This window comes from Lichenostomus cassidix, chromosome Z, assembly GCF_008360975.1.
Source record: "Lichenostomus cassidix isolate B80296 chromosome Z, HeHo_3.0, whole genome shotgun sequence".
NCBI classification, from domain to species: domain Eukaryota; kingdom Metazoa; phylum Chordata; class Aves; order Passeriformes; family Meliphagidae; genus Lichenostomus; species Lichenostomus cassidix.
In genome coordinates this window covers 14,845,945-14,864,305 of record NC_139511.1, presented here as the reverse complement: position 1 = coordinate 14,864,305, position 18,361 = coordinate 14,845,945, and the positions used below count along the sequence as shown (strand labels likewise).

Below are 18,361 nucleotides of genomic sequence, written 5' to 3'. Positions count from 1 at the left end.
TGAGCAGGTGTGAAAGGCTTGGTGTAACTTGCCCAGTAGTTCAAACACCTCAATCTGATGGGTGAATCAAGTCTGGGACATAACAGTAGACAAAAAACCACAGCAGTGCATGTGATGACAATGTGCAAGAAGTTTATACCTCTATGTTTTCAAGGTAAAGTTTCAAAAGTTATGTCTCATCCTATTTTCTGATTTTCCCTTAAATGTATTGCTCAAAACAAACATATTTGGCATGTGTATAACTGTATTTCTAAACAAATATTGAGCTTGTTATACATTTCAAAAGAGAATGAAGTATTTTTGGTAATCAGAATTCTAAATAGCTTTTGATGAGCCACCAATAATTGAACTCTGATGCATTAACTAGTCTTTACTTCTTATGGCCCTTCACACACATTAGTTTCAATATGCTCATTAAAACAATTATATTCAAGCAATTTATGGTACATTCTTGGCAAAAATTTATGAATTGAAGCATGCATCCAACAAAGCTTTTAAAGTCAGTGTTTATGTATTAGACTAGCTTCCTAAAATCATGCATGTGTTTTAACATCCTGATGCCTTATAGAATCAAATAACCAACAACAATCCCACAGAGTATTTTAACAGTAGACTTACAAGATTGAGATAATAAGAACATATACTGAAATATACACAAGAAGCAAAGACTCAGTAAAGAAAAAACAAAACACACCAAGAATAATCTGAACATCAGTGCAGTTCCCCTGAAAAAGAAAATAATGCTATTTTGCTAAATCCATCATCTGGAGACAAATATGGATGTTCAGGGGAGGAAGAAGATTTATATTTGCTAGAAGTAGCAGTCATACAGCATGACTACGAATTTACAAAGTTAGAACAATCTAATGGATTATACACCAAGTACTTCTGGGACAAAGAGAAAAGAGCATGTCCCTAACGCTCTTTGATAAAGCTTAATATATTTGGACAAGTGCTGTGATTTGATTGCCTATGTTTTATTCTTTTTCTTTAAAGAGTCTAGGAGACTTGGCAGTTTCCTGAGTTCTTCAGATTCATTTAAATAGAAAATTAATGTTCTCTTGGTCTCTGAGGTAAGTTAATTTAATGAAATCTAGGCAAAAAAAGATATATGCAAGTTAATGGACTCATTAAGATGGAAAGTTGTTTTCACACCTAGGAGGAATTCAGGGCGCATAGCAAGAAACACATGATTTTGATAGAGATCAATAAAAAAAAAAGGTGAGGTAGCCATAAAAACCTTACACTGATTCATCTATTAAATGTAAATGTCTATCTTAGCTGAAAGGTTTAAATGAGAACAACCTCCCTGAACAAGTTCCAGGAAGAGAGTAAGCACTAGAGCAAGAACCCACATTGATGTGTTTTATTCAGGATGCAAATATTAAGACTTTCCAACCTTCTTCCCACCGTTTTGTAACATCTTTACTACAGGGAGAACAAAGGCCTTCGATCAGAAGAGTCTGAAGGATTTGCAACTGATAACAAACCTACTTGCTTGCAAAGGTAGTATTTTCACTTAGCAGTTGACTAAAGCCAACCTAAAGGCTGAAGGAACTATTACACTAAATGAATATTCTGAGGCCTTTGAGTAGTTCCAGATCAAAATACTAAGAATTTCTGAACAGTGCAGCTGGTAAGGAAACAATTGTGAATCATGGAGTATCTCTCTTAAGGGAAATATTAACACAAAATTCTGGTTCTAGTGAATTCCACACTAGCACAGGACCATGTGCAGATGGCATCTGGAGACTCTACAGCCTCATCAGTCAACCTGTTACAGTGTTCCATCAACCTCAAGGCAAAAAGATCCAAGGGGTTCCTGACTTTCCATTTGTACTCATTTTCCGGTAACTGGGCAGCCCAGGGAACAGTCTGGCTCTGTCTACTTTGTATCCTCCCTTGTATACATTCACAAGCCTTCCTATCTCTTGGAGACACAGTCCCAGAATCAGAAAGTTGTCTTACTGTTAATCAAATTACAAAACATTCAGGCTGATCATATTCCACTCCATTATTAACACTGCATTATTTACGGTAATCAGTAAATTACTCACTTCAAAAAGGTAATGTCCTATATATTGCAAAGGGTAGTGTTGAGCTTCAGAGAGGCCCTTGTCTTGTCGAGGAGAAATTTTGCCACTGATGAATACATGACTTACATTGTGCTCTGCATTTTCAGATGAACATATGGTTGCCTTTCCAGCTTCAAGAACTCTAAATAAACATATTTGGAAAGATGTATTTACTGCATTATATTAACACTGCCTAAAGCTACAACATCATTCACAAACTACAAGCATGCAAATGCAACTGAATAAGGCTTTTATATATATAGCACAGTACAAAGTTCATTAGAAAGATAAAAGGGCACTTAATAGCCTTCAGAAAATGAAAGAACCCACTTAACAAAACATCCTTCTCTTCAAAATTTAACACTAATAATTAAAATCAATACACACCTCCAATATATCTGATAGAAAGTTTCACCGGTGTACCTTTTCAAATATCAAATCTGATAGAAGCAGCTAGAATTTATTGCATGATCTACCCTATATAATGATCTTCCAGTTAAGTCTTCCTATAAATTAAGCAGTTAACAAAAAATGGCACACTGCTTTTCTGAAATGTAGTATGTTTTCATAACACAAACACACATTTACAGCATTGGTGCTGTCCAGTATCATATACAGAAAAGAGACTTGCTTATCTTTGGGGCACCATTACACATAACAGTTTCTGCTGAGACACTTTCCAGACCTGTAGAGCTGCAAGTATTCCTATCCTTTAGAAAATATTCTGTACAAAACAAGTGGTGGAAAAACAAGATCCCATGACATTCTGGATATATGTTTTATTTTCCATAATCCAGATAGATAAAAAGAAAATGGTGTTGGTCTCACACACTTACCCATCCAACAGCTAGGCACTAAAGGCAGGAAGAGCATAGAAAGGGGATAAAAGGCACATTGTTGTTAAATACTACAAAAAAAACAGGCCTTCCTCAAAGCTATAGTGTCCTTTATAACTAAAAATGATACTTGCTGAAGAAAAAAAATATCTACCTGTCAATGTTTTATGACTGACTAAAAGGATCCCCATGTTGAAAGCATGGGAAACAGTCTGGAAAAAAACTTGTTCTTCCTGTCTTGCTGATGTTGTTCCTCTTAAAGGTTATTTCTATTGCAAGAAATAGAAACAGACAGAATTGGGCAAGGCAGCATTTCAACACTATTATTGTGAAGATCTACATCAGCAATTTTCATGGAAAAAGAAGCAGCATTTTTTACAAGTGTAGCAGGACATAGTAAACTCTTCCACTCAGACAAGAAAATCGCATACTTAAAATGTTTTCAGATGGCAAAATCAGAAGATACTAACTTCAATTGGCTCTCACTTTGTCTTTATGAACCACAGACAGACAAACATTCTGTGATGTAGCATACAGCCTTGTACTACGATCCACCAGAAAAATTGCACTTCCCTTCCTGAATGTGCATCTGTGGCACACCCAGACCTGAGCAGTCTGTACTAATATCTCAACAGATAGCTGGACAGTATGTGAATGAATGGAAAGCTCTGAAAAAGTGTTAGATGTTTCCTTTATTGTACCATATGAAAATATTAAATATGCACTGCTTTCAATTCAGTATTTAAACCAATGAATCCAAATGTGTAAGGAAGAGTATGGAAAAGAAAAATGTGATCTCACAATTCTTGCACTTAAGTCGACTTTCTTTCTTTCTTTCTCTCTCTCCCTCTTTCTCTCACTCTTTCTTCTCTTTCTCTTTTCTCTCTCTTTCTATTTCTTTCTCTCCTCTCTTTCTCTTTCTCTCTCTCCTTTCTCTTTCTCTGTCTGTCTCTTTTCCCTTCTCTCTTTCTCTGTCTCTTTTCCTCTTTTTGTCTTTTTCTCTCTGACTCTGTCTTTCTCTGATTCTGTCTCTGACTCCCTCTCTGTCTCTTTCTCTGTCTCCCTTTTTCTCTCTCTCTTTCTTTCTCTCACTCTGTCTCTCTCTCTCTCTGACTCTGTTTCTCTTTCTCACTCTCTGACTCTGTTTCTCTTTCTCTCTGACTCTGCTTCTCTTTCGCTCTCTCTCTGACTCTGCTTCTCTTTCTCTCTCTCTCTCTGACTCTGTTTCTCTTTCTCTCTCTCTGACTCTGTTTCTCTTTCTCTCTCTCTCTCTGACTCTCTCTCTTTCTTTCTTTCTTTTTCTTTCATGTTTCATCTTTTCCTTTATACTTTTGTCCTCCCCTTCCCAGCTATCTGTATTTACAACATATCAGAATAATCTGTTTTGGTACAAATTAGATCTTCAGAACTACAAGATGTTGTTACATAGATGACCAGATGACAAAACTGGTCAGGCCAGTAACAGTGGCCTAGAATCATAAGTCTCATTCAGGTCATCCAGCCAAGTGAAATATGGTGTCCTCTTCCAACTACTATTAGAATCTAACAGCCATACAAACCAAAAACTAAATCTGTGTATCTTGCCTCAGGAAAGAAGTTTCTATTAAGAGCTAACAGGATAAAAACATATGCATGTTATTTTTGACACTATAATAAATGGAGGCAAGCAAAGCAGTGATGTTACAGATTTAAAATAATTATAAAAGTATGGAAATATATTAATGAAAATAATTCAGTTTGAAGAGCTGGAGGTTGTCATGGACCGAATTAACTGGGATGGAACTCCTACCTTCTAATACATGCCATTCGTTTATCACCTCCCTTAACAAGGAGGACAACTTTCCATCTGTGGAAGGCCCCTGGAGCACTAGAGTTTGTCAGTTCTTCACGCCATCTTTTAGGTGCAGATTGCATTTGAGGTGAATAATGGGTGTCTCTTTCAATTTTATATCCCCATTCGTACGTTGTTTCATCAAGCCATCTGCCACTTTCAGCACTATTAATTATGTACTCCTTAGTTAGTACCCACTTTCCTAAAAAGAAAATGAACTGTCAACCACAAAAGATTTTTTGTGCAGACAAATGGCAATCAACTGAAGAACTAATACAAATTAACTTAAACGTTTCTTGTGCAAATAAAAGCTGGAATTATAAGTGCCGTTTTAAAAACTTCTTCCCATTACAAGAGTTCTCTACTTCAGACTTCAGAATCAAAAATTTCACAATGCCATTGAAAATGATCATTTTGTTTTCTTTTAGGGATGAAATACCTTTTTACCCTTCCTAGATAACATACTTGTCTATCTCCTCAAAAATCTCAACATATATTTTCAGCTACCCCGATTTGGTTCTTAGGACTTCAACAAAGTCTTGGTAAGGCCTTTATTTTTAATACTATTTGACACTTATACAAATGTACCAAAATGATGTCGTATTTTACTACCTGTGACTTTAAAGAAGAACTAGACATTGAACATATAAGCTCTTTCTCTTACATATTCTTAATATTAGTTGCACTGCTAGTGTAGTGAATATCAATATTCGGGGGACACAGTTTTAGACTTTTTTCTTTCTCCTTTCTTCTTTTCACATCCTTTTCTCTCATCCCTTGGCTCCTCCTCCTCCGCCTCTCCTCTTTCATCTTCCGAATGTATGCTTTTGATATCGTATGTAATGATCTTCCCCTTTTCTCTCTCTCTCTCTCTCTCTTCTTACAGGTTCAGGTCAAGAGCAGTGGTTAGTACTGTGCTCCTGTATTGAAGCACTACCTACAGAAGACACTGTAAGAGAAATTGACTTGAATTGTGCAAACCTAATTGGTTTCACAGAACAGCAGGATTGACTGACAAAATGTCTCAGTGCAGGAGCACAGATGGTACTTCAACAAAATCTAGCATAGGTACCAGTAGATTTATGACTGGAAAAGGTATGCTGTGCACAACCTGGATTTTAAAACCACTTTCATGTGAAGTTTCCATCTCAAAACTTCTGCCAGCTAGGAAGTACATGACAAGTAGCATCCTTGTTAGTATTTCTGTTGAACTCTATGGAATTCTAAATGTGTTTAAACATGATCTTTCTTCATTACTTGGAAATGAAGGAATGAATACACTGTCTCTGCCATCAAGAGTAGGAGCAATGATTATGCAAAAATAGCACCTCTTCAGGATTAAAAAGCATTAGATGGTATTGGGGAAGATTTGCAAGTATAGAAACATGCCAGGGTTTTGTATGGCTATGCGGACACTACATGTACCATTTCCACTCTCTTCAAGAAAACATCTCTGAATTTTAAATTCCAGAATGTAAGAAAACATTAACTCAAAGGTTTAAAATTGCTAAAATGAAGTGCTGTGCCAGAAACCTGTATGCATTTTAATATTGTTTCCCTTGTGGAAACTTTAAGTCTATTTAATTTTTGATAAGGGTGCAATCAGAATTTATTGTTAATACAAAGAATCATACATACACATATACATATTTATATATTTATATATATATAAATACATATATATCTACACCCCATACATTCTAGCAGTGAGAAATGACTGAAAATGCTTATTAATATTGCATGAATTAAAGGAATTTACATATCTTTTATCTTTAAAGCCAAATGTATGTTTAGTTATTTCTGTCTATTATCTCTTAATTTCAGATTATTCATAACAGTTGCTCGAATGCTTTGATATAATATGACATAGGGAAAATAAAGACTATGTTTAAAATTGGTATTGTGATATCTCATAACTACAAGATATTCTAACCTCATCATAGAGTACTGAAAGGCAATCTGTAAAGATTCTATAAAGTCCACAAAGAAATTTTAAAATACAGAATTTTCATTCTAAAAGCATTTTAGCTGCCTATGTATGCAATTTCAGCGTCAGGCCTTAGTTATAGGAAAAAACAGAGGCTTCTCTCAGAATGCCAAAAGCCTGGAATTGTCTTCTGCTGCGTAAACAGGAGCTTACAGACAGTGACCTTTACCAGTGAATGTTCCATGTGAATTTTTTGTCAAAAATTCATGTTGACTACAGCTGTTCATACTTCCTCTGCCCTCTTTTAAGAGATCAATTTTTAAGCATCCAAATAACCTGAGCGTGACTTTATCATCTGATATATAAAAAAGCTTTTTCTTTGGGAACAGATGTAGATCCAACAAAGGGAGGTAGCAGGAATATCATTTAGGAAAAAACATTAAAACAAAAGAAAGTGAACTTCACTTTGCCGTAACCTCAGCGTAATACTATATTAAAAATCAAGGTTAATGGAACAGGAGAATGAGGGTTTGTAAGACAGTTCATTCACAATACGAAAACAGATAACTACAACCCTTTTAAGAGTCCCTTCCAGAGCTATGCTGTGATGCTATGAAATTAAACAGCAAATCTTTTACTCACCAGCAGCACAGGCAGCTAAAACCTTTTCACTCTTGCACAGCTTTTTTGCTATAAGATGTGTACAATTTCTGTATTTCTAATAAAACAAAAACAAAACAACACACTTGTATCACTGGAAACATTTACATTCTTTGTCTGTTCATACACAACTAACCTACTGTACAGTCCTTTCTTCTAAGGACTTGCATTTTTACTTCCTGCTCTAACCATCTTTACTGTATTTTAATGAACAATACCTTACTATCTATAAAAACACAGTTCAGCTTGAACAGCCATTTGAGCAGTGCCCTCTTCTCTTCTTTTTTAAACCCAGTAATTTGTATTACCCGTTTCTGGCTGCCACTTGCCATCTGTTGAAAGAGAGAAGAATGAAAATGAAACAGCAACACACAAAACATACACCACGAAAAGTTGCTTTCAAGGCCTGACTAGTATTTCCTGCTTCTTTTCCAATAAAATGGGAAAACACACCAAAGGGAATGAACGCCGGCACACCACATTTTAAGCTCTCACTGCCTGCCGCAGCAAAGACACCTGAAAGGCGGTAAAGGAGTAGCGGGAGACCCGCAAACTGCAGCCTGCAGTGGGCCGAACCCCCCCGGCTGGCGTCCCGGCTCCGCAGGCGAACGCCCAGAGGAGCAGCCTTCAGAGCCCCGCTCCGCCGTCGGCAGCGCGGGCCTCTCATCACCCGGGGGAACCCGCCGTGCCCAGCGCAGGGACGCACCGCCGAGGCGCGGCGGGCGAGCGGCGGGTCCCGCTCAGGAGGGGAAGAGCCAGCCCGCCGGCTGCCGGGGAGCTCTCCAGCGCTCACGTACGGGGGCCACGGGAACGGGAGCTCTGCCGGCGCCTTGCTGTGCCGCGATCCGATCCGGTCCGGCCCGTCTCGGCGCTCGCTGGCCGCCGCAGCCCGACGTGCTCCCGCCTTCCCCCGCCCCGCCCCGGATGTGGCGGAGCGGCCGTTCCGGGACGTTGTTACTGACGCTCCGCGGTCGCCGGGGCCGTCGGCGCGGAGCCGCAGGGGGAGCCCGGCAGGGTAAGTGGCCCCGGTGGGGCTGCCCTTCCCCCGTCACCGTGCGGCCGGGCCTCGGCGCCGAGCGGGACAGGGCTGGGGTCCGCCGCGGCCGCCCGCGGAGCGCCGTGGTTCCCCGCGGCCGCCTTCTCTGCTGTGCGGCGCGGCAGGGCGCTGCGCAGTCCCGGAGCTCTCCGGGCTCCGCGGCGCTGCCGGGCGCTGGCACCTGCGGCGGGAAGGCGGCGCCGATGTCGCTCTGAGGCGGCCCCGGCGGCGCGGCGCTGCAGGCCCGGCTGCAGCGGGAGCGGGAAGGGGGCGGTCTGCCCTCAGAGCGAGAGGAGGGGGTCTCCTCATGCGCGGGGCGGCGGGGGCGGGCTGCGGGCGAGCGGCGGAGGGCGAGCTGGGAAACGCGCCGATGCTGCCTCAGTCTGGAAATCACATCCCTATTGCTCGGCGGAGCTAAAATTGTGGAAGGCGGTCTGGCAGGGGTGCGTGTCGGTCTGTATGCAAGCTGAAGTGTGTTTCCTCCGAAGCAGGCTGGCTCTAAGAGTCAGGAAAGTGACTAGGGATTTCTGACCCTCAGTACCATGATCTCAGTGTCTCGGAGAAACTTTTCACAGTCCCAAAGTCACGCGATAGCTGTCCCTCGTAGGGCTGGTGAGCAGACACTGCTACAGCCGGATCATCCAGCCATGGACCTTGGGAAGGGCCTTGGGCCCCGCTGATGAAGGGAGGGGATTCCTTCCACTCTGATCAAGTTGGTACATACTTTTTGTTATGAGAGTCAAGGTTTGATTTTTGTTTTCAATTGCAAAGCAATATGAAGGGGTCAAAAAATACTGAGGTTGTACCTCAAGCACTCAGTTTAGAATTTAGAAATCTAGAAATGCCAAGATTTGCTGTTTGTGAAACTTTGTTTTGGTGTCCCAAACTTTATTTTGGTCCCTCCTGTATCTGAGAGATGACTTTTGACTAATTGTCTGTCATGTAACACACTGAACGGATGGTGCACAAGAAATCTGTCAATGCTTCATAGTGAATAAAAGTAGCTTTGTAGAACACTTCTATTTGTTTTTTCTACAGTTTGAGAGTAGAATGTATGCATTAAAGAAAAGATGATTGATTGAAATGCCTCTTTAGAGAACTGAATTGTACTTTCTCCTGTTCCAAATAAGTCTCGTGATAGTGGACAAATCACGCTGTACTCATTGATATTCTTTCATATTTGAGATCTGTAAACATTGATAGGTCTTTCATATTTGAGATCTGTAAACTGAGATATGTACAACTGAGATATGTACTCACAAGTGCTGAGTTTTTGTCGCTGAAGCTTAGGTTAATGGAAGCAATGCTTTGAGCTCACCACTGTTATAAAACATTCCTTGGAAAAGAGAAACCAAAACCACATAGCTGCAGATATGTAAAATTTGACAGCAGATTGGACACTTGGCTTAAACTTGAGTTTCTCAAATATCAAAACAGAAAAGCAGTTCTTCCAGGCCTCAGATGAGTCTTGTCCTCCATTCTGTACTCCTAATGCTTACTGAACTTTTCCAAGTTATTTCTTGTTTCCTTAACATTGTAGTTATATTTTTGTATGCAAGCAGGAAGAAATAACCATCAACAACCTTTGTCACTAGTCTTTTTACAAAAATGATGCTGAAAAAAAATCTTAAATATTAAGAGTTAATGTTCAGACTACTTTTATTGCTTACACTTCCCAACCGACAATGAAGATGAGTTGCATGTTCTATCTTGTACCTGTTGCACCTTTTTACCTTTACTATTAATTTCTCAGGACAGTAAAGGTGTTGATTTTAATTCTTGTAAACTTTTACTTTATTTTAAACAGTTTAATTGTTAGTAGCTAGAAGTAGCTACTATTTATTACTCAACCAATAACTAATAGCATTTCATGTCACAGGACTTTTAACCGCCTGGAGAAGATTTCAGCATATGATACTGTAAACTAACTCCTAGTGAAGTTGTATAAAGCTGTGAAGCTGTGTCAGGGGAGATTTAGGTTAGATTTAGGTTCTTCACCCAGCAGGTGGTAGGGCACTGGAACAGGCTCCCCGGGGAAGTGGGCACAGCCCCAGGCCTGCCAGAAATCAAGAAGTGTTTGGACAACACTCTCAGGCATAAGGTGTGACTCTTGGGATGTCCTGTGCAGCCCCAGGAGTTTGACTTCGATGATCTTTGTGGTCCCTTCCAGCCCAGGATGTTCTTGATTCTATCATTCATACTTGTATGATGACTATTTGTCCTCTTTAAGAATTAACATTTTTTCATATATCTCTGGCACATAAATATGGAATCAAAATAACCAAGATCACAAACATTTCACTTCTATTTTTGATTCAAAATACATTGTTACCAAAATGTAGCTTTAAGAATCTAACTTTTAAACTGTAATTTCAGTGGTCTGTTAAGTTTGAATTTTGCTTACTCTCTGATTCTATTATTTTGTTTATGAAAAGCCTAAAATATTTTATTTTATATTTATTTATATTTATATTAAATAATGTATAATTATATAAATTATATATATTTACATTCTTTCCTTTACATCCTTATTGTGATCTTATTATGGTAGGTAATTGTCTCTTAATATTATGTCTCATAGGTCTGGTAAGCAGGCTTTTTAACTGATGTATATTTAAGTTCCTCTAGGTTTCTTTGTTCTTTTAATGTGTTTGTCAAAAATATGGTTCAATTGCTTAGTGTTATAAACTAGATTTAAGCAGTGTGTCTTTGGGTTTTAGACATTCCCTTCTGTCTTTTAGACATTCCCTTTGGGTTTTACACATTCCCTTCTACAGTACATGTGACATGTTTTATAAAAATAAAGAAGTGATTTTCAGTGCGACACACATGATATTTCACTTATAAAATTTCTAATTACATTTTAAGGACTATCAAGAATGGCTGTACAGCTCTCATGTCCAGTTCATAAGAAGCCAAGTTCAGAGAAATAAATATTCCTTTTCCTCTGTCACAGAAAGATTTATTTACAGTGGGTCCAGTGTCCATCTCTTTCAGACTTCCCTTCTTAATTTTATTACCTAGAGAGACAAAAAAAAGGAGTTTTCATTTTCAATACACTGTTCTGACTTTATACCTTAGACATTTTATTTCCTTTATGTTCTGTGCATATTTGTATTACCACAATGTCTTCCGCCTTGAAATTTCACTTCTTACATTTCCCACAGATAGCTATTTTACTTCACACAGTATGTGCTGTTATCTTTCTTCAGGCCTTATTGCTGCTGCTGCTTTCTATGTTATCATTGTTGATCCTTGTCCGTAAATCTCAGTCCATTTCTCAAAGCCTCTGCCACTTTTTCCTTTACTTAGCATGTTAGGGTTTCTTTTTTGTTGTTTGGTCTTTTTTGGTGTGTGTTCTTTGTCCCTCATAAGCCTTTTTACTTCCTGTGTTGAAAATTTTGTATAATTACGTGCACATTTTGATAGTGATACAATCCATGCAATAGCATTTTTTCCATTGTGAAGATAATCTGACAGATTTTTTTTCTAGTGGAATATATTTTGTGCTTAAAATGCCTTCCATCATGATAACAAGTTTATCAGTTGACTGAGTAACTGTTTTAGTAAAATTATTCACTGGAGCTTTATTCTTCTGTCTAAACATAACGTGTATACTTTTAAAATGATATAATGCAATAGGCAAACATGTAGTAATCACAGCTTTGTAGAAAAACCAATCCTGAAATTACACTGAAAAATCAGTCATAAAATCTAAAACAGTATGAAGTGTCTCCACACTGCCTTCATGTGGATAAAAATCTAACTTTATGCCACTTAAAAGTCCATTTTGTCTTCAGAGTGAAACACTGTTGCTGGCTTTGTTGAAACTGAAGTAACGTGAATTTTCTCTTGTAGTGATAAGGGATTACAAGGATTAGAAATAATATAGTATAAATCCACAGAAGCTACAGTAGCTTCTTAATAGTAATAATCTTTCTCTAAACATACCTGTAGCTTCTTTCATGAGCTAATGAATATAGGAAGCACAGAACAAGCATTGTGAAAATTGCTGCTTTTCTGCAAGCCTTACTGATTCTGTAGACTCTCCGTTATCATAACTTTGTACTTATTTTTGAAAACATCTTCATGTTCTTTTCAGGCCATATAATTTGTGTTTCTTTCCAAAGAACATTTATTCTTATGATTATTATAAGCTTAGCCTGTGTTCTCATTTCCTTGCATTCATCTGCCTCTCTGCCAACTCATATTCTGATAATGTAGGTCAGTGAATCAATGTTGATGGACAAATGTAGAGAGCACAGAATAGTGTTCAGCAGCTTGTTCAATAACTCTTCTGTAATGAGGCAATGCTCTATACTTTATGTGTATTAGTTCACCCAGTAATGAATTAGTGAACTGTATTTTATTAGTGTACTTTCAGTCTCTCATGACTTGGACTAAGGTTTTGGTTGTTTATTTCTTTTACAATATATTAATGAAATGGTTTTGTTTTGCATTTAATACTTAACTTTCCTACCACATAAAGTTCAAGCTTCTTTTCTTTGCCTGACATGAGTTAGTCTATTGCTGCTTCTTAGACCTTCTTAATCATATTACTCCTCTTCTGCCCTGTCCTAAATGCGCTATATACCTGCCTGGAATACTTAACTGACCTAGTTCCCCCATTGACCTTCTAATATTTTTTCCTACACAGGAAATCCATTCTGATGTAATCAGCAAATTTCTGTTCATCAAAGTCTTTTCACCTTCTTTTTTTTCCTCTTTTTTTTGGAGAATGCCCATAAACTCATTCATATTGTGTTTGCTGATTTCTTGGGTTTTGGGTTGTAAAATGCATTTTCTTTCTCTTTTGGTACTTTGTTTTTCTCTGAGTAACTGCAGTTAAAATGATAAATGTAGGTAATGCTAGAAGTTATTATAAATTTTGCTTAATAACTGAATATTGTTAAATAGCAATCTAAATATACTATGAATATTCCGGAATGGTTTATTCTCTGCAATAACACCTCTCTCCCCAGAGTTTTATTTCTGACTAGGCAACTGCCAACAGCATGCCCAGAATGCAGATAAACATGAACCCTGGCTCACAGACATTAGAAAATCAAGTTGGACATGATACAGCCAGTGGGGTAACGTGTTACATGTACACTTTCTACCCTCTCTGCAGCTCACTGTACTTGAGGTCAATATAGAGGGAAAAGGTAGAGATGAGTGTGGATGGAAGAAGGAAAAAATACTAAAAGGAAGTTAGGAGAAAGTATGGCATGAATTATTATAGTGTAGATAATGAAGGTGCAACAAGACCAAGAAAGTACCAAAAGAACCTACAGAATGTTACAGTTCTGGTTTTTTATCAGTATGGAACTGGAATTTAAAATTGCAACATATGGGCATCAGACATAGGTTTGCTACTTTAGGTGAGGGTCACAGAATGGGATGGGTTAGAAAAGGCCCTAAAAATCATCTAGTTCAACCTGCTACAAGCTCCCTTTTAAGGAGTGAAAGGCTACAATAGGGTTTCTCCAGAGCCTTCTCATCCCCACACTCAGCAGCCCCAGCTCTCTCAGCCTGTCTTGAGGTAGAGGTACTTCAGCGCTGTGGTCATCTTTGTCACCCTCCTCTGGTCTTGTTCAAGCAGCTCCATGTCCTTCTTATATTGGGAGTCCCAGAGCTGGACACTGCCCCAGGTGGAGTCTCACCAGGGCAGAGTAGAAGTTTGAGAGGTTAACAGAGGATCACAGAGGTCCTTTGTAACTGTTTAGTTGTCCCTTAAGGTGGAACACCTGTTATCAGCAGTACTTGCAGATCTTGCTTGTCTGTGTGCAGGTAACTCTTCCCATGTTTTGGTGGTGCAAGGCTTAAACAGAGATGACTGTACCATATACATGTAGAGACAGTATGGCAGGAGAGGGAGCACAATGGAAAAAGAGCAGAGTGAGGATTAATGCAGAGACTAATTAGGAGAATTTTATGTGTAGCATATTGGAGATACATGATATTAATCTTCTGAGGTAAATGCCTACTAATGAGGTAAATGTGACCTGACAAAATATAGTAATCTTTTCACGTGCAGTTCCCCTCCTGCCACCTCCAACACACACACACACCTCCTCCCTTTTGATTGTCACTGATAAAGACTTGATTTGTCCTAAGATAAAAACACACGGTGGGAATTGTCCTAAGGTAAGAACACCAGGTGGGAATTGCAGGAGGAACTGTCTGGATGGTCACATAATTGATGTATTCTGGAGATGGGAGAGCTCTGATGATCGTGATTGACTTTGGTGCACTTTGGCCTGCAAAAAGGTACAAAATGTTGCTGGAGATCGGGCAAATTGGTCTCCCAAGCTTGCAGGCAGCTTCCGGGTGTAACACCCTCCTCTGCCCCCCAGCAGGGATGCCTGCAGGGTACGTCCAACCCAAAGGCAGGGAAACCTCACTTAGTAAGGTTTGAGTAAAAGCAGTAAGATCCAGCCACACATGGAGATAAAATCCTAAAGTACTTCCATAGGTACTTTGTTACTTTGTAATTGTACATTTTGTGAGGCCAAAGACTGTAAACGTGTATGTGTCTAGCCAAGCCTCTGCTATTATAATCCTTTAGACCCACTTATATACTGCATTGACAATATTTAGATACTGTATTAGCATGAATTCTAATCATAGTCATCCTCATAATTGCTGTCATGTTTCTTGTGCCTGACTGAGACTCTTGTCTGTGCTATGCTGCTACAGTTGGCATAGTTGGCAGGATGACTTAATCAGGCATATTGAGCAGAGCATTTGCACACCTTGAGAAGGAAATTCATGTTTTCAAGCATAGAAGCCTAGAAATGGCAGTGTGTTGTCTTTCAAAGAACTTACACAGTAAATTATCTGTCTGGTTTTAGAGATGCTTCCAGATACTGATTTGCTGCAATCCTTGGAGGCATAAAATAGGCCTCAATGAATTATTTTTGGAAGTGCTTCCATATTTAAGTCACTTTTCAAAGACATTCACCTCTTAAATTTTCACTTTATAAAGTATTTTATAATACTTTATAAAGTACTGTATTGGAATGATTTTGTCTCTGCAGGAGACAGTATGGAATTATTCTGATGTACTTCATCTAGTTAAAAAGGTGTATGTGTACATGTGTCTGTCTAGAAATAGATAGGATGATATAATTTACTGTTCATGGGCGTTCCTTGAACAAGGCAGCACTCTTTGGTAATCCAGATAATTCATTAAAAAAATTTTGTATAAGGGAATGGCACATTGAAGTATGATTATGTATTCTGTGCAGAAATCTCTTTGGGGTTTTTTTCCAGTGAATAAATTTAGGTCACTTTATAAGGAATTAAAAGGTTGTATAAAGAATTCTTGATTAAGAAACTTTGATTTTTTCAGTTTTCAATTTCTGTGTGCACAGTGTACTTTAGAATTTCTTTGACTACATTTTTAGTGGAATTTAATAATAAGTTGTGTATATTTAGTCCTCAAAAGCGTCCTTTTTCATTTATTGTTTAAATATTCAGTGAAGTTCCTGCACTGTGGTTTGGTTTTTAAAGACCTCAGTGATAGGACTTAAGTCTTTCTGATCTGAAGATAAGAATTTAAATGTTCCCAGAGGCAACAATATTCTGAAAAGGAGTATGATCAGGTTTTGACTAATAACATGTTTTTGCTGCTGGAAAGTTGCTCTGATAGGCCGTGCTTCAAATACCAGCTCAACTTCATTTATGGACCTTACTGTAGTCTTTAGTTCCTGTACCAATATTGATCTTTAACTAAAACTCCAAGTAATGTAGTTAGCAACTCCTTTCATAACTAAATATGTCATCATATTTTAGTTATAGCCATCAGCTTTGTGGTGTGCCTAGTCTCTCTTGCAGAATTCAGTTCAGTATCAAATCCAAGTTACCTCAATAGTAATGCAAAATGATGCCAGTGTTACTCTGTTGTACTGTGTAATTTCTGCTTCTCTTAATTTTAAAATTTTACATTTGATAAGGCTGAAACTCTTATACATTGTTGCTTAATTTTATTCCTCTTTAGTTAATATGGGTGAAATAATCAGCTTACAATTTCAGTGTTAGCAAATAAGCTACTTATTTAACTTGTCCAGACATGCTGAAGGTATTGAACTTTAAGGCAGAAACATTCACAGTCTGAAAAGGGAACACTGACAAAATCATTCAAAAGAAAAAAGAAGAATAATTTATGAAAGGAACTGTAGCTAATGATGCCATCCAGTAGCTTTAAAGTGCTTCTACCTCAACTTTAATGAATTAGATTTGTCAACAGCATATGTTTTATGCACTACTTCTAATGAAGTGGCATACCAGCACTACAGTGTACTTTGAGGTTTATTCCATCAAAGCTTTTTGCTGTCATAAAGTAGACCTTTTTAAATAATAGATACTAAAAACTACATTTAAATAACATTAAGGTTGTGACACAAACACCAAATGACAAACTTCAGGCAATTCAAAGTTAGGGCTGACAACTTGTCATTACCTTGCATTGTCATTTTTTGAAAAAAGAAGCACCCTTGCATGATTTAAGGATTGAATGTCAGACTAACTTTAAATTTCTTGGCTTTTGTGGGCTGGAGTTAGAACCTTACTGTCATTTTTTATACTTTTTTTTTGTTGTTTTGTTTTTGGTGTTTTTGCATATCCTCTATTTTCAGAAAAATAATAAAAGCACTAGAAACAGTACAGGCTTTGTTTGCTTTGTTTTTAATTTAAGACACAGATGTAAGAGTACTGGTCAAAGAACAGGGGCTCTCCTGTTGTCAAAATTACATGCTGTTCTTTCAAACTTCCTTTGCTTTTGTCTTTGCTGATTTTTCTATGGAGCTTACGAATCCTGGAGTACTTCAGCTAAAACCCCTTAAAGTATTGAGAGTTCCTAATTCTTTTCCACATAAAGAACCGCTTTCTTTTTACTGAAGAGTACTGACTAAACCAAGACATATACAGAAAGCCTAAAATATGTGAAACAAAAGCAGGTGACAGGGTAGTTTCTGTTATTTCTTACCTATGCTATCCCATTTTGTTGCTGTTAAATGTACTAGAACTTTCTGTTCAGGTATCTTAGCATGCATGTGTAAACACAATCCTTTCAGTTCCTCTGTAGAGATGGTTTCTCAAGGTCTGTAAGTCTAATGCAGGCAATCTATTATTTTCATCATCATTTTGTCAACTTAATCTAGCATAAACTGGTACTGCTGCCAAGTTGTCAGGCCTGCACCAGTCACTCGCTTCAGCCCCATGCCGCCATCAGTGCTCATACAGCTGCCTGGTAAATAGGGATAAATGGGCTTGCACAGGCTAAGTTGCTGGTACAGAAGGTTGGTAGGAAAAAAGGGTCAGAAAATGTGGTCTCTCGTTCAACTTGTCTGAATCACTTTTCTCAGTACAGTCAATCAATTTCTCACCATTCTTTTTATTGTGTTGCCATTAGTGCATTATAGAACAAAAACCTGATTTGAAAAAAAAGTTGTGATCATTCCAAGAAAAATTGGTTTAGAGAGCTAAATCGTCTACTAGTACAGATAAAGAAGTGAATTGTGTGAAATCAGAAAAGTAGTCTCTACAAGGTATTAAATTCTTGAGATGCCATTTGACTGGGTGCATGTAAGTTATGTCATATGATGTAAACATAGGGAAGGGTGAGTAATGCAGCCCACTTTGTGCTTATACTGTAATAAACTTATCCATGCTGCACGCTGTGTTAAAGAACAAAATGGAAAAATCATTCCATATCATGTTCATTGATACTAAAAATGAAATTAATTGTTAAATACCCCTGTGTGATATACACTTGCAAAGCTGTTGACTTTTCATTCACTTATTTGGAGCAAACTTAAAGTTTCTGAGTAATGTTTAGCTCCAGAGATTAGCATAAGCGTGTTGTGATGTCACTTATTACCAGTTTACCCAGGAAAAATGTCATTTCAATAAATGCTACCCCACTTTTCTGTCCTTGAACATTTTCTTCCTTGTTCCTATTCAGAATATGTGCCATTAACTACTTTTCTCATT

At 38.1% G+C, this 18,361-nt stretch overlaps 2 protein-coding genes across 13 annotated transcripts in view; one reads left to right on the top strand and one right to left on the bottom strand.

The window, feature by feature from the left end:
• SLF1 (SMC5/6 complex localization factor 1) overlaps window positions 1-8,241 on the bottom strand; it is a 35,879-nt gene extending 27,638 nt beyond the window's left edge. For 3 of the 7 annotated variants that reach the window (XM_085042662.1, XM_085042667.1, XM_085042663.1), the window contains exons 1-5: window positions 8,127-8,241; window positions 7,548-7,661; window positions 7,312-7,387; window positions 4,701-4,944; window positions 2,058-2,217 (exon numbers count right to left, since the gene is read on the bottom strand). In XM_085042662.1, coding sequence (XP_084898788.1) covers window positions 2,058-2,217; window positions 4,701-4,944; window positions 7,312-7,387; window positions 7,548-7,661 — 594 coding nt within the window. In that variant the 5' untranslated portion in view covers window positions 8,127-8,241. The other 4 variants (XM_085042664.1, XM_085042665.1, XM_085042666.1 and 1 more) reach the window with 4 other exon arrangements.
• Window positions 8,242-8,255: 14 nt separating this feature from the next.
• KIAA0825 (KIAA0825 ortholog) overlaps window positions 8,256-18,361 on the top strand; it is a 245,961-nt gene continuing 235,855 nt past the window's right edge. For all 6 annotated transcript variants that reach the window (XR_014846836.1, XM_085042658.1, XM_085042656.1 and 3 more), the window contains exon 1: window positions 8,256-8,344. The gene's annotated coding sequence lies outside the window, so the exon portion shown is untranslated. The remainder of the gene's footprint in view (window positions 8,345-18,361) is intronic.